The sequence below is a fragment of the Mus caroli genome, chromosome 3, assembly GCF_900094665.2.
Source record: "Mus caroli chromosome 3, CAROLI_EIJ_v1.1, whole genome shotgun sequence".
Taxonomy (NCBI): Eukaryota; Metazoa; Chordata; class Mammalia; order Rodentia; family Muridae; genus Mus; species Mus caroli.
Window position 1 is genome coordinate 119,024,245 of NC_034572.1, and position 15,980 is coordinate 119,040,224.

Here is a 15,980-nt window from a genome sequence, read left to right on the forward strand (position 1 = left end):
CTTTAGCACACCCGACAGCAGAATATTCCCATTGAAGCAAGGAGTGTATTGACCCACACTGTCACAAGTTCCTTACTCTCTCAAAGAGGAGAACACTGAAACACATTCCAGTCAATGACAGGTAATGCTGTACAGTGGTATTAAAATACACCTTGGTTGGAACAAGGCAGAAATGTGATTCTCACTCCTTCCATTACCCTAAATGAGAGCTGTAGGCATTAGACACCTCTGCTCCGTACAAGCACTCAGTGTAGTGCTCCAGTAAGTTCTTCCACCTACGGTTCCCAGGTCTGACTGCAAGGCATGCTCATTCTTCAACTACAGCCATTTTATAGCCAACAATAATTGAAACAGGGGAAACCCAGAGAGAGTGGCTTTAAGCTTAAAAAGAGACTTCATATCATTTGTCCCACTTTCAGTTATATAAAACCTTTTCATCAGAAGACAGATTCAAGATGGGCTGTGAAATTTAATTTCTTGTTAGGATATTTATGAAATGAGTAAAATCAGGAATGTTTCATTACTAACTAAAAATAAAAATAAAAAAAACAAATTAAAAGACGCTAGCCCAGCCGTCCTTACTGTTGCTGAAAACACAGATACAGAATTAAGTTAAGCCTATGGGTGTAAATGGTAGAAGCTTGAATATGAACAGATATACTGGAAGAAATATATGACGGTCAACATAAAATGGATTCTCTGTCTTTACATTTTTTTCAATTTTTATTAGGTATTTTCTTCATTTACATTTCATTTTTAAAGAAGGTATACTAATTTTAACAGCTTTCATTTAATTCCATTTTTAGAGGTTTCTATGCATGAATTTATTAGACAATCCAAAAATCATATAATGTAGTATTTTTCAAAGTAAATTATCACATGCTTCAATAGTCTTCAATGGAATTAATGATCTTTAACCGAAAATGTAACATCTGTATCACATCTCCCTTCTCCGGGCTCAGAAATAATGGAGCAAGAGAGAGGAGAAAGCCTGTAAGAGCCAGAGGCAAGGGGTTGCTACCACAAGAGTGTTCTCTGGATACTGGTGATTGAGGGTAGGACTTGACAGTGCTTGTAACAAGATCTACAAGATCTGTTCAAGTTCAAGCCGGACAAAATCCTGTCATGAATCAGGGAGGTGTCAATGAAGCCTCACCATAGCTGAGGAGCCATTACAGTTGATGGCTGATAGGAGAAAGAATCTTTTGCAGGGATCCAGGTTATGAGAGGCTAAATGTGTACCAGTGGAGGGTCCTGAACCCAGGCACCTACAGTCAGCACTAAATGAAACTCAGTGGGCTTTGTAACAAAGATCACATGAACTTGGGAGAGAAGAGTGTTATTGAGAAATTATAGCATAGGATATAGGAGTGAATTTGACCAAAGCACAGATGGCATGCACATATGAACTTCTCAGAAAATAAAAATAAAAAAAGAAAGAATTGCTAGTATTTTCATACTTTATACTTAAGGCAATCTCGGTGGGAGGTGGGGATATAAAGACATTATATCACATGCATTTCAAATTGTATGGGGTATGACTTGCTCCTGCCCTAAGTTGTATTCTTTAGAAGGATTTACAGGGGAAACATTTTTTGTTTCTTTTTTTTTGGGGGGGGAACCATAAGGGTAATGATGGACAGACAAAAGGGAAATATCTGACTGAGAATGTGACCTCAATGCAATATAGTCTTCTCTCTCCCTTCACGGAGAACTAGTCACACAGACAACTGTGTCAGTGGAGAGGAGCGGGTCCTCTTATAATCTCTTGTCTGGCATTGGATATGAGACACCTCTGAGGAGTAGGAGGGAGATGCATCGTGTGAGCTGCCAGTCATGCGGCATTCATCCAAGGGCAATTTTCAATCTGCAGCCTCCCCTCACACCCCAAAGCATGTACCAGCGGGAGGGCTGAGAGGGCTGTTGCTTATGCTTTACTAAGGAGAACAGTTGACATTGCTTGTGGACAGAAAAGCATCCTCAACATCAAATACCAAGAGCCCATTCATTTCCACTTGTGTTTTACAGTGGTTCACTTCAAGTGGACAGTTTTGACAAGATTTCCTAAGAAACCTTGAAGATGTTTGTTGTGAGAATTGGGTAACTGAGTTGCTACATTTGTTGCCAACGCTGTAGCCAATGCACTCCCCTCCATCCCTTCTTTTATTCTGGAACTTCTAACATTGGGCTCACTCTCTGCTTACTAGAAGTCTCACCTGGTGTCTCTGGTGCTGTCTCAGGACAATAGCCATCTTCTGCTCCACAGGCTATCCTCCAGCAAGTTTCTCCAGGTGTTCTGTCAGAAAAAGGCAATACTCTAGCAAAGATGGCTTCATTTGTGAGGCAAAAACACTAGTTGTCTTTGTTCTGGTTGTAATCAAACCTTTCTCAAATCGTTATTATTGGCCTCTGCAGTTTACAGTTAAGCTGCATTTGGAGCACCCAGTAACCTGGGAGAGCGAAGGTCCTGTTCTCATTATACTGTAATTGTCTTCCCTCCTCATGATGATTGGCTCAAGCACGCCTACAAGTGTAAAGACATCCATGTCTGCTGGAAATGTGTTATATTACCCCAAATTTTGCCAGTTGAATGGTTTGTTTGTTTTTTTAACTATTACTCTTAGGAAACTGTTCACATAGAACAACATTGTAGCAAGTGTCCATGGTAGGCTTCTGTCCTTATATGTGTCAATCCATCCACAAACCATACCTGGGTTTCCTCTCTTCAGCAGATTGCAAAAAACCCATCATGAAAAAACAGAACGTTTAGACAGGCATCTGTAAGAAAGTGCTGGTGACAGCGGATCATGGGATACTTGTTTGTCAGAGGTGTTGGATCTGCTAGAGAACAATCCCAGATGAATCGCTTCCATCTTACAAAAGTAGAAATGGAATACACTTATAATGATTTGTGAGACATGACTACCAGTTTCTTGTGGAAGACCATAGTCATACCATTACATTATTGACTGGAAAAAAAAATCACTGTATTCACCAGGCAGTGATGGCTCATGCCTTTAATCCCAGCACTTGGGAGGCAGAGGCAGGCGAATTTCTGAGTTTGAGACCAGCCTGGTCTATAGAGTGAGTTCCAGGACAGCCAAAGCTACACAGAGCAACCCTGTCTCAAAAAATAAAAATAATAAAATAAAAACCTCCAAAAATCACTATATTCCAGAGTTTGGCCATATATCAGAAACTGAATTATCTATTTCAAATGGCATACTACAGTGTAAGACTGAGACATGTGTGGCATACACTGTGTCTCTCCAGATACTGTGTGACACAGTATTTGATGGCCCAAGGTCATAAGTCTTCTTGAATACATAGCTGAAACACCCACCTTGCTCTGGGACTCCATTCAAAGATTTCCATAACAACATGCTGGCTAAGAAAACCCAGAGAACCTGATGAGGCAGTATCCTTTCATTTAAGTGGTAAAGGTTAAAGAGGGAAAAATCTCCCTTTGACAGGATGCTCCAGCATGTACCTCTAACACTTACAAATGAAACAAACTCATATCACTTTGCATGCTTGAACTCCATCATGTCGTTACATTGGCTTGGACTGCTTTTGAGGCAGTGTCTTCGTTTCATTCCCTAGCTAGCCTTGAACTTAAAATATTTCCAACTCCACTTCTGCTACTTAAGTCCCTGGTCCGCAGGTGTGTAAGACTATCTCAGTTTCCAAACTCTCAGGTGCATTTTTCTTAGCCAGGCAGCCAGCATCTTCCTCTTGCTTTTCATCTGGTCCATGAGTACCAAGTCAATGGGCCAATGAGACATTTAATGAGACCTCTGACTCATATAAGGAATTAGCTTGACATGTTTTTGAAAAATCTGCCAAAATCTAATTTGAGAAAATAATTTTTACCAATGTATTCTAAACATTAAAAAAAGAAAAGAAAAGAAAAGATTTTAAGCTATATAGGCATGTATTTTTAATATTAAATACTTGGGAGTTTAAAGCAGGAAGATCACTTTAGGCTCATGAGTTTGAGGCTAGCCTTAACCCAAATAAATAAATAAATGTGCTTTTAAAGAAAAATATCTCCTTGAAATAATATATCCTCTATATTAGCATTTTTACCATCTCATTTTTAAATAAAAATTTAAATTAACTAAGCGGGATTAAACAAATTAACTAAAAAGTGTTGAAATGACATAAAAGGTTTCAGTTTTGCATTCTTTAATTGAAAAATGGAGGCTCATTTGTGTAAACATTTCTAGACAAATCTAGCATCATTAATTTGATAGAACATCGACTCTGTCCTAGAAGAGAATTATTAATTATTTAATAGAATATTGAAAACTATGATTTTTTTTTTTTACCTATAATTGTCAGAGTAGTAGGAAGTCTCTCAATTCTAAACAACTCACCTGACTGGTATTATCTTCAGAAACATTTCCAAAGAATATCATCTTCAATTGAAAATAAAGTATCCAGTTTCTACTATATAGATGTATTAATTTTGAAAAGAATATAAAGAAGCTGTGACATTATAGTTACATGCGTCTCAGTGAAGTTAAAGCCTCTCTGACACACAGATATAAAACACAAGCCACAGATAGAGTCCCCATGACTATCTGTCATAAATAGCATGAACTTCACAGCAGGACTGATTTAGATTTGTCAAGCCTTGGGTAGGAAAATCAGCTAATCTATACCTGAGGAAAGCCTTTGGGAATCAAAGAACCATAACAGGAGGCAAGACCCAGCTCTAGAAGATCAGGCAAGGATCTCATCCTGCCTTATTTGAAACATTCTTAAGACATAGCATCCAGGCAGGATCCAGTATTCAGTAAGACCTGTTATTCTGCCTTGCAGAATCCATGTGATGATAAACGGCACAAAGACATCTGGTCCAGGGAGAAAACCTGTGATCATTTACCGAAATTCCTTGTGATTGGGCCACAGAAAACAGGTAAGGCTAGGCAGCGATGCTTCTTCCTTTGTGGTTATTGTACATGTGACATGACAGAATGGGATCTTGTTTCGTGACCTATGAAAGCTCATTGTTGAACTGCTGTACCTCCTCATGAAACATCACTTATCCTAACAGCCTTCAAAAGACCCTATTGTTTGCTTAATTAGACTTGAACTAAAAGCTTTAGACACAGAGTTTAAAATTGTTTACTGTATGTATCAGCGTATTGCTATTTTTTCAGTCTAAAGGTCGCAGTTTTTCTGTTTTTTACTTATTGTGGCTTTGCCTAATTAATCCCTGCGTTAAGTTATAAAGGGTGATTTATTATTCAGACTCACACTGTTTTACACTGTACATCAGGTTTGCATTGATTTCTGTCCAGAACCATGGTTGTTATTACTCACAAATTGTTTTATATGTGTGCTGTTAAAGTAATCATTAAGTATTAATGTGCTTTAGGCTTGTTTTCTGCTATGCCCCAATATTCCCAGACCCTTCTCCCTTGGTATTTTTTATGCACTGAAGGACAACTGTGTAAGGATGTAGTAAAAGAGAATGAAAGTATTTCACCAATGAGATGACACTTTCAATTAGAATATTTTATACTTTCTTCAGGGTGTGACAGTTTTATATACTTTGCTTATATCCTGATTAATTAAAGTTTTTATTGAGTTGCTGTATTTTGAATTCACTACTTGGACTTGAAGCACCTTCATCAGGGAGAGCACAAACCATAACACAAAGCAAACAGGCACAGTAAATAAGGCTTCTGCAGTGGAGATATCTGCAGTACAAGAGAGTAGATCATTTTAAAAGTTGTGGGCAAAATTTCTAGACTATTAGATATTGGTTGTTGAAATCTTTTCTTCCTCTAAGACTATAAATTGTATTACAACAGCAAGTTAACACACGTGCAGGGAGGGTGGAAATACAGCACATATTTTAGATATATCATGTTTTTGTTGTTTAAAATGTGCATTAATTTCCTGCAGCTCTCTACAGCACTGCTAACTCAAGAATAAATAGTAAAGAAATAAAATACCCCTGTGTTGTAAAATTGTGTTAAAAATTTAATTTAAGGACAGACCCTCTATCATTTGTCATGGAATATTATTCCTGCTTAGTTATGCTGAAAACCACACATTATTAACCATAAATCTTTTTCCTCCTTATTATTCATATTAATAAAACCAATATGTTATATCTTTAGATTTTAATATATGGTCTATCCACGTGGCAATGATAAAGCTTTTAACTTAAAAAAAATTTCTCAAATTACACAGGAAGTTAAAACAAAAAATTGCATGTCAGTATTCTTGTGGCAAAAAAGTATTCTAATATGAAAATGGTTCTAATAACTTGAAAAAATCCAACCACAGACCCCTGTTCATATAAACAAAGCTCCCATTGCAGTCAAGAGTTTGCAAATCTCCTAAAGGGATTCACAGGTAGTTGCTAGCTTGCCCGCCCTTGAACAAGCTTGATTTTCAGCAACTTACAAATGATACATTCACCTCTAAAATAAACACAAGGTACAAAAATGGGCCCCCAAAGGTTCTTTTTTCAGTTGCTATAAGACTAGAAGGTTGTGAGTTCCCATTTTGCCACTACTGAGTCTTAGATAGAGTCCTCTGCTGAAATCAGCCAGGGACTGAAGAAAGAAGAGCCAGGGACTTACAACCAGTTTGCATCATGTTTCTAGCTTCCTTGAGGAGGTTCACCTTCATCATCAGAAGCCATAGTACCAGTGTGCAAGAAGATTTCTAATAGCATCAAATTCAGCCGATAATCCTAAGTGCCATCGGTCCAGTATTACATTCTCATAATGTGCCTGGCATATTACAAGTAAGGGGTTGGTTGTGTAAACGTAGAATACTTTCCTGAGTATTCCTAAGACAAAACTCTTTCCTCCAGTTCCACGAAAGGCAGGACTGTGTAACAAATAACTGCCAAGAAGGATAGAAACAGAAGACAAAAATACAGATGTTTTATGGCAGGTGACATAGAATGCATACCTGAGTGTAAGAACATTAAGCTACAGTTTCTCTTCCCTAGTAGAGCACAATGTCTCTCCTTGCTGCCAAGGGACAAGAGGATACTTCACCTCTTCCAGCTCCTGATGGCATGAAGATGTAAAGCTAAGATTGCAAAGGCAACATTCTATTTCCAAAATTTGGATACAAATCCACAGCCATTGGGTGATTAAATCTTGTATACTGAGTGAGGTTATAAAATATCAATTATTAGATATTCAGCAATAACTTTAAAGCATTCATTTATCTGTGCCCTGATCCAACCATGTTCAATCCCCACACAGATATTAAGCTATCAATCTTCTCAGCTCTCTTGTAGATCTTTAAAAAAATATCCAACCTCTTTGCTCCCTTCTCTCTCCTTTTTCTCATTTAATTTTGTTTTCTGTGAGTCTGAAAAACAGTCAATGAGCTCCCTGGATTCCATGTGCCCCTCTGCTTTCCAGTCTGTCTCTAACTCACGTTCCTAAGCAATTTGTGATTCTTCTTCATTCTGATCTATTCTTTTCAAATGGGTTTTAGATTGCTTAGGGGATTTTGTTTTAATTCTTTGAAATTCTTTTAAAACATTTGGCTTGGGCTCTTTTACTCCGCTAGGATGAAAAAAAGGGGTAGTTTTCCTAATGTCAGTAGAATTGAGAGCCTGTGTGTCACACTTGCCCACTTCTGAAAATTATAGTTCAGAATGGAAACCTAACAGCTCCAAGGCTTAACAGCTGGGAGCTTATTACAGTAGGTGGGTCTTGTCCGAGATAGCAGTAAGCCTTTCAATCCAGGACCCTTGAACTATACACGGTTGGTTATAGGCCACAGCTTCTAATGTCAGGACTCTCCATAACTGAAGCCCTTTGGAACTTCAGATACAATGAGGTTTACTGTTTCAGTGATATAACTCTTTGTAGTCTTCTCTTCCTAGGTCTTATATCTTCTCTTCCTGCTTCTTTCTAAGATATCCATGAATTTTTTTCCTTTCTTTTTTTCTTCCTTCCTTCCTTCCTTTCTTTCTTTCTTTCTTTCTTTAATCCCAAAGAATCTACTGTCCACCATTTTTCTACTTGGAAAAAAATTGGCCACATCCTAGTAGCTGAAAAAGCAAACAATGGGTAGTTTCAAAGTCAGTAGCTGTGAAATATATAACTAGTGTTATGGTAGTCAAGATTTGAGTTTTAGAAACCACACTAATAAACCCCAGAGTCACTACCGGTACTACATCTAGATGCTGCTGTCTAGAATTGGAAACCCAGAATTCCATTCAGTCATCACAAGTCAGCATAAACTAGGCAATAAAAGACAGCTGGGAACCTGCTCACATATTGTGGAGACTCAGAACCAACCTTACTCCTGACTAGGGCCTGTCCAGTCACAATATTGTGACCTAGATATCCAAAGTCTTGCCAACAGCCTGACTGAGACCATCTAGTTGCCCTATCTATCCTTGAGACCAAGAACAAGTTGAAACTGCCTTTGATCCCTGTGACTTCTTGAATGTGTTCCTCCTATTCTGATTGTCATATTCCTTCCAGTTGCATAGGTAAAGCTGACATCCTAGTGACAAATTCCTTTATCTTTTTATCATTTTATTTCTCTTTCAATTTTAACAGTTTTTCTTGGCATCATAGTGTGAGTTAATAGTTGTGGACTTTAGAATTTCAAATATATATATTTTCAAGGCTTTCTGGCATTTAAGGTTTATGTCAAATTATCAAATGATAATTTTGATAATTTAAGGTTTATGTCAAATGATATTGCTTTCAATGTTCAGAAAGGACTACGCTATAGTAGGACTAGATACTGATTTCTTTGTTTACTTGGCACTTGAGGTTAAAAACCTCTATCCCATCTCTTCTGTTTATAAGACACAGTCCTTTTGTCTTAAGCAGCTTTGCCTAGATGCTTGGAACAAGTTTCCCCTGGCAGTGAGAAACACTGGAATTTAATGACATTGTGAGTCCTCAAACAATCCTCTCCTGAATGTGAATTATATTTGTATCAAGAAAGAAGTTTTTAAAACTTCCTAGAATTTAATGAAAATGAAAACATAACATAGCAAAATATATGGCACACAGAAAAGCTTATAGTACTATGTGCCTATACCAGAAATTATGAAAACTCTCAACGCAAAACTTAATGATGCATCCTAGTTGGTGGTAATTCACGCCACTCAAGTGTCAGGAAAGGCTTTCCCTATTATGGATTCCCTTTGTAAATTTTGTATACTTTATTTTGTAAACCTTCAAGGCAGTTAAGTGGCCAAGCCCCAGCCTAAGGAGCTCCAGTAGCGAATAATCTTCCCCAGACCTCCTTAATGATTATAATGGCATTTCTAATTTTAGGTGAAATTCTGAACAAACCCCACTAATCCCTGAGCACAAAAACTCGTCAGTCCCTGAACAGAAAAACCACCAATCCCTGAAAACCCCAAATCCAGGACTTGAAATTTTACCAATCTTCAGTCTGGAATTTTTTGCTCTGAAAAGCTCCACCCTCTCAAAAATCCTATATAAGCGCTGTCCATTGTCCAATTTCCAGCTGTCTGCTCCCTCCTGAGAGCCTAGGCAGCCAACCACTCCTGGATTGCCATCTCCAGACTTTGTACCCTCCAATAAATCTCTTTTATGAGACTTGCTACCTGGTGTGACTCACTCATTGGAAGAACCCAAGAAGCAATGACAAGAAGAAGGAAGAAAGTGAAGAAAATGAGCAGAGTGGAGGCTCCTGAGCTCCTCAGCTCAGCTGGGGATGGCCTTTCCTGGTTTCTACAGCACCTCTTCTGAGGAGGCTTCCTCTCAGAGCTATGTGGTTCCTGGGCTCCTGTGTCTCAGGATCCTTTTCCACGGGGACATTGTACCACCTCAGAGCTTTGTGGTTCCGATGTGGTTCCAACATATATAAAGTGTTTCTGAGTCCCGGGAAACCTTTCCATTGGAGGAGGGATGCCAATATTAATGTCTTATGAAAACAATAACAGTAACCTCATAAAGTAGGAGAGAAAATATTAAGATAATCGGGGATAAATTAATAAAAATAGAAATTAAAAAAAAACTACAAAGGATCGATGAAATGTAGAGTTGATACTTTGAAAAGAGTATCAAGACTGGCAAAAGTTCAGTTAAATTCGGCAAATTAAATAGAGAGAGGTTCTAATTTAAGATATTGGAGATAAAAAGGAGAGATGTTCAAAGAGCTTGAAGAAATTCAAAGAATCATTAAGATATACATTAAGAAAACTGGGAATCCTAAAACAAATCCATGCACACACACACACACACACAAAACTGTTCTACCAAACTCAAATAAAGATAAAATAAACAATTTAAATATATTCATTGTACTATGCAAATATCATAGATGTGATAAATAAAAATTTCTCTACTAAAAAAAAAGATTCGTTAAATTTTATACAAAATTCTATATAGAAACTAAAGAGATAACTAGAACTAATACTTTTCAGACTGTTTTATATAACAAAAAATGAAGGGACATTTTCACATTATTTTTATAAAGCCAGAATCACTCTGAAACAAAAATCTGTTATAGATCCACATAAAATAGAAAATATAGGTCAATCTTGCTGCTGAACATGATGCTAAGACCTCCAAGACAATATACTTGCAAACTAAATTCAAGAGCACATCAATAAATTATAAAATAAACAAATTGGCATCATTCAAGGGATAGCTCAACATAAAAACATTTTAAGTATATTCCAGCAAATAATCCCATAGCCAACACCTTTTAAAATGAGAAAAAAATTTAGATCATTTTTATTGAAATCAAGGAAAAAAGGATGTGAAATCTACACCTTATCTCTACTCAATAGAAAACTTAAAGTCTTAGCTAGATCAATAAGATAAATGGTAAGGAAGATAGAAATAGGAAAGGAAGAAACCACAATATCCTTATTTTTAGATATGGCTTTCAACAGAAAGGCCTAAACACTCCACTAGAAGGCCACAGTTTATAAATACATTCAGGAAAGTAGCAGAATACAAAATTAACACACAATAGCTGGTAAATAAATAATAAACATATTGAGAATTTAATCAGGAAACTATATATTTGAATCTGCAGATATATGTGTTTCATTTGGAATACCTATAAAGGTCAGGAAATTAGCAGAGTTGGGAGGGGAAGGATTCAAGAGCAGAAGATAGTTTGCAGTAGTATAAAGGACCTCAGGGGAATTATAGAGCAGAAAGGGCTAGATTGGGAGGAAGACTGTGTAGAAGAGGGAATAGTGAAAGGGATAAATAACCCAAAATAACTCTGAAGAAATTCATATGGAAACATATTACCGTAGAAACTTCCCAAATACATATATAAATTTTTTAAAAGTTTATATGCTCCTAGAAGAGAGCAACCAAGTCCCTACTAGGCAACACAGGCTGAAAATAGACATTGCCAGATATAGTTACTATCTTTGGAACAATTGTCAAGTAAGGTCTTACCACCCAACATTACAAGTCATTGATAGTGTTCTTGACTATCTTATAGGACTTGATGATAAGGCCCTATTGCTGAAGATGCTCTGTGCTTGAGTCATAGAACATGGAGAACTCAAGCTGCCACTGACCCATAAGCTTCATTTGTGTTGATTAGCTTTAATGGTTCTCAATACTGTTATCCATGCTGCTGGAGGAGGAATAAAGCCATCATGAATTTTACTCAACTCTGCATTCTGAATACTGCAATAATAATACCAGGCCAAACATTCTAGTGCCGTACGGTCATCACTACTCTGGGACTACCAACTACACTCTACTTGGAAGAAAGGGCGTCTCTACGAGGCGAAACCCGTCCTAGCAACAATATCTGGACACTGAATCAGTAGCTTACAGGACAGGAGCCTTACAAGAGAAATTGCTACTCTTTCTTTGTAAATAAAAATATGAGTAAATTATCTACTAGTGACTTATTACACCCATTAATTAAGAAGCTCCTTTTTAAATAATAGATGACAATTAACAGAGAGACCTTCAACTTGTCAAGGTATAGATAGCGAATAATATGGAATATGCAGGCCTAAATTAGACATCTGTACCAAACCCTTTTCCCAAGTACTCAGAGAGAAGACAGTTTGGGGTTGTATATATTCAAGAGCATATGGTTAGCACAAATTGGATCTAATGGCCTAAACTAATAGAGTATGCAAACTTGAATAGTTCTGAGAGGAGTGAGAAAGGAAAAAGGTATTGAATATGATCAAAATACATTGTCCAAAAATCTCAAAGAACTAATAAAAATGCAATAAAAATGCAAATTGTTTGAAAAGCAAAAACAAATAAACAAACAAACAACAAAAATAAAAACTTCAGAAGCATTTTTGGGACTTGCGTTGCAACACAACCAGTGATACATAAAAAAGAATCACTCCTGCAGCTAACCCAAGTCTAATAAGTAGCCTACTTCTATTGCCTAAGAAGAAATAAGTCATACATGTGATCAGATTTTCATTTCATTCATGTATGTATGTGCATGGCTTTCTGGACCATGCCTTATATATGAATCAATCATAAGCCCTGTGTTATTACAACTTGGGGCTCTTTGACAAATGAGTTGGGAAGCACTTCCTAAATGAGAATAGCTTCAGACAGAGCAGAGACAATCTGAAGTTTTCAACTGTGGCATGTACATACCTATACCTCTAGTATTTAAGACCTAAAAATGAGACAAAGAAAGAGAAAGAAACACACACAGAGTCAGACTGGGGTGGAGTGGAGGTGTGACAGAGGGAGGGAAGGAGGGAGAGAGAAATTAATCCACGTTTAGCTAGCTTGCACCTAGACTTTCAAAGACTGTATGTCCTTGTTTCCTCTCTGTTCCTGTAATAAGCACCATGACCAAAGGCCATTTGGAAGACAATGTTTTATTAGGTTTCCATGCTCAGATCACAGTCCATTACTGAGGGACGTCAGGGCAGGAACTCGAGGCAGAAACCTGAAGGTGAGACCCGAAGAAGCAACTGCTGCTTACTGGCCTGTTCCAAGCTCACATTCATCTGCTGCTTAGACCTTAATTCCCAAGACCTTTTCCTCAGGGGTAGTTGGACGTCCCACACAATCATTATTCAAGAAAATTTCCCTCCGTCTAACCTACAGACTGACCTAAGAGAGTATTTTCTCAATTGAGGTACCTTTTTTCCAGATGTCTCTAACTTGTACCTAGTGATTTTTTTCATTTAAATTTTAGTAAAAATCAAATCACCAGTATAGCATGAAGATTGTCTTAGTACACTTGCCAAAGAAGAGATGTCTTGACTGACAACTCCCTGCATGTGACATTCAGACATAGGGGCAGGATCTGTTATTTAAGAGGTCCAAATGCTTTTCCCTATAATTTTGTTTATTCAGAGGCATAATTAATTAATACTTTTTTAAAAGACCCATGAAAATTTTGCTTAAATGCACATCTAATATTACAATCTATATGTCCTTTAGTATTGCATTCCTTATTTAATTCAACCGATCAAACTTGGAGCCACATGTTTAATATGTTTAATATTCTGTTATCCACTATCCATCAGGAGGGCTAGGTGTGGAACCAGGTCAAAGGTTCCACAGGGCTCTGGTTCTGCTGGAAAAGGCCAGCCGAAGTATCATAGCTCTTAGAAGGGAAGCCAGGAACTTTGGGCATCCTGCATAGGGCAGGTTGCCGGGTGCTGGGTCTCATTCTCTACTATGGCAGCACCAGTGCCAGCGGCAGGGGTGATGGCAAAGGTGGCAATAGCAGTGGTGGGCAGTGGCAGCAGTGGTGTTTGTAGTGTGAGCTGACCAGCCAGGCAGGTCTAAAGTCCAGCAATGTAACTTTCAGGAAAGAGCACTCTTCCCCATGTGTTACAGCGCAACAAAACAAACAATCTCAGAAGATCTTCTGTGAAATAACTTGTGCACTTTATTTCATGTGAACAGGGAGTTTACACACAATGAAGAATGGGTGGGTTTTAGGGGTAGATGGTTCCTATAGGCTCAGCTTGGATTGTTAGTGAGCTCTATTTGCATGGGGAACGACTTGAGGTGTTTTCCCTATGTGACTGAAGATCATGGTTACTTGTTCCAGAGCCCATAGAGTTAGGCAGGGAGTGGTCCCACTACTACCATTCTTAATTCTGAAATTCACAGGGTTTGAGCTCAGTCTTACCAGTTCTTCTGTCTAGTGGCATGGTCCACTTGCCGCACAATCCTACATGCTTAATACACTTTCTGAGCAAAGTGAAGGCTTCCTCAGGTCCATTGTTAGTCCTTGCCTTACCTATGCACTTGACTAAAGTATACATGTGAACGAAAGTTTATTAAGGTCAGCACGTGTGATTTTCTGATCAAGAATTATCACCAATCATCACTCCTGTGACATGTAATGAACAACACATCAGCTTTTATTGAGGATATTGATCTAATTGACTGAAATTAAACATCAGCAAATGATTCATCAGATTTAGGTGTCAAAACCAGAGAGGCTTTCTGCACCTGTGATACCTGATTGCAGAAGGAAATTAAACACAGATTTCTGAAATTCTGCATTGACTGTGCCTCCCATCCACTTTACTTTGGCTATGTAGCAGTATTAAATCAGAAACTCAGATAAATAGAGTCACAGAGACTCTATAAACACAATGGGATTGTTATTAAAATGAAGTAACCTTGTAAACAATAAGAAAATGATGGAAAGAATTGGTCTACTGAATATTATTTTTGGTTAAATATGACACTGATATTTTAATCTATTCTTTTACTACCATATAACGTGTGTATTTTTTTTTCTTTGTAATAGGAACAACTGCACTTTATTTATTTCTTCTAATGCACCCCTCCATCATCAGCAATCTTCCTAGCCCCAAAACCTTTGAAGAAGTTCAATTTTTTAATGGCAACAACTATCACAAGGGAATTGAGTGGTAAGAATAACAACAAAAAATGAACTCCAATATTAGCACATGCTCCATCATTGCAGAGCAATTACAGATGTGTGCATGGCATCTGCATAATTACGGAATAAATTTGTTATGCTCAATTCTACCACACTGAATTAGAAATTAATTTATAATGATGATATGTTTAATCAGTGTTGCTTATAATTTGATTTGGACAGTGCAATAATGATAATATTTTTCTGGTAAGTTAATATGATTGAATAAAGAACATTGTGGGGTATTTTTCATCAGAATTATTCATAAGGATATTTAAAATTCTCTTTAAGCATACTCCTATTTTACAGTTCCTCCATTTATTTTATTAAACATATAATTTGTCTTCACGGTGATGCCTGAGGTTGCTTTATTTTGTACTCTGGAACATGTGTCTTCATTAACCACATGAGCTGTGTATGCTGTATTGCAATGTAGGCAATATTTGTCATGCAAATTATAATAGAGCTTTTCCTAAACTATATCAATTCCACTCACACACAAAAGAGGCATTAATTAGCACTTGATAAATGACAGAAAACTCTTAAAATAACAATACTTTCCAGAAGCTAAAATTAATAAACTTAATATTGGAGATGGTATTCACTCTGGTGAATTTTATTTTTCTGGCTGTATCTCAACTTCCCAAGAAATTATGATCCTGGATTTAATTTCTATTCCCTTGGTAAATAAGAAAAATCTCATGTGTGGAAAATTCCTTTCAATGCACAATTTGTAGGATATTATTTTGTGTGTTGCCATAACACATGAACCTTCCAGAATCAAGGCCTGACAAGAGTCACACTAGTGACCTGATCTCACTTCTCATCTTGCGTGAAACTGTGTTCACTCTCTAAGATATTACCACCATATCACATTTCTACAATTTGAACTGCATGAAAATCATTAAAGAAAAAAAGAACAATTTTCTCTTATCTCCGAGCTGAAATGGAGCACAATTTTTAAAGCAAGAATACAGATGAGATTCTTCAGTATTCTTCATTTGGGAAACATAATAACAAATGTCAATGAGGAAATAAGTGTCTTATATGAATTCTTAATTGCTCTCATTACTTTTTTTTCTAGAACATTTGAGGGTTAGCGAAGTGATGAGCTGTAA

The 15,980-nt window shown here is 37.2% G+C and overlaps 1 protein-coding gene across 2 annotated transcripts in view; it reads left to right on the forward strand.

The window, feature by feature from the left end:
• LOC110291107 (bifunctional heparan sulfate N-deacetylase/N-sulfotransferase 4) overlaps window positions 1-15,980 on the forward strand; it is a 328,990-nt gene that overhangs the window by 293,422 nt on the left and 19,588 nt on the right. For both annotated transcript variants that reach the window (XM_021158063.2, XM_029474782.1), the window contains exons 8-9: window positions 4,828-4,924; window positions 14,728-14,851. In XM_021158063.2, the coding sequence (XP_021013722.1) occupies window positions 4,828-4,924; window positions 14,728-14,851 (221 nt within the window). The remainder of the gene's footprint in view (window positions 1-4,827; window positions 4,925-14,727; window positions 14,852-15,980) is intronic.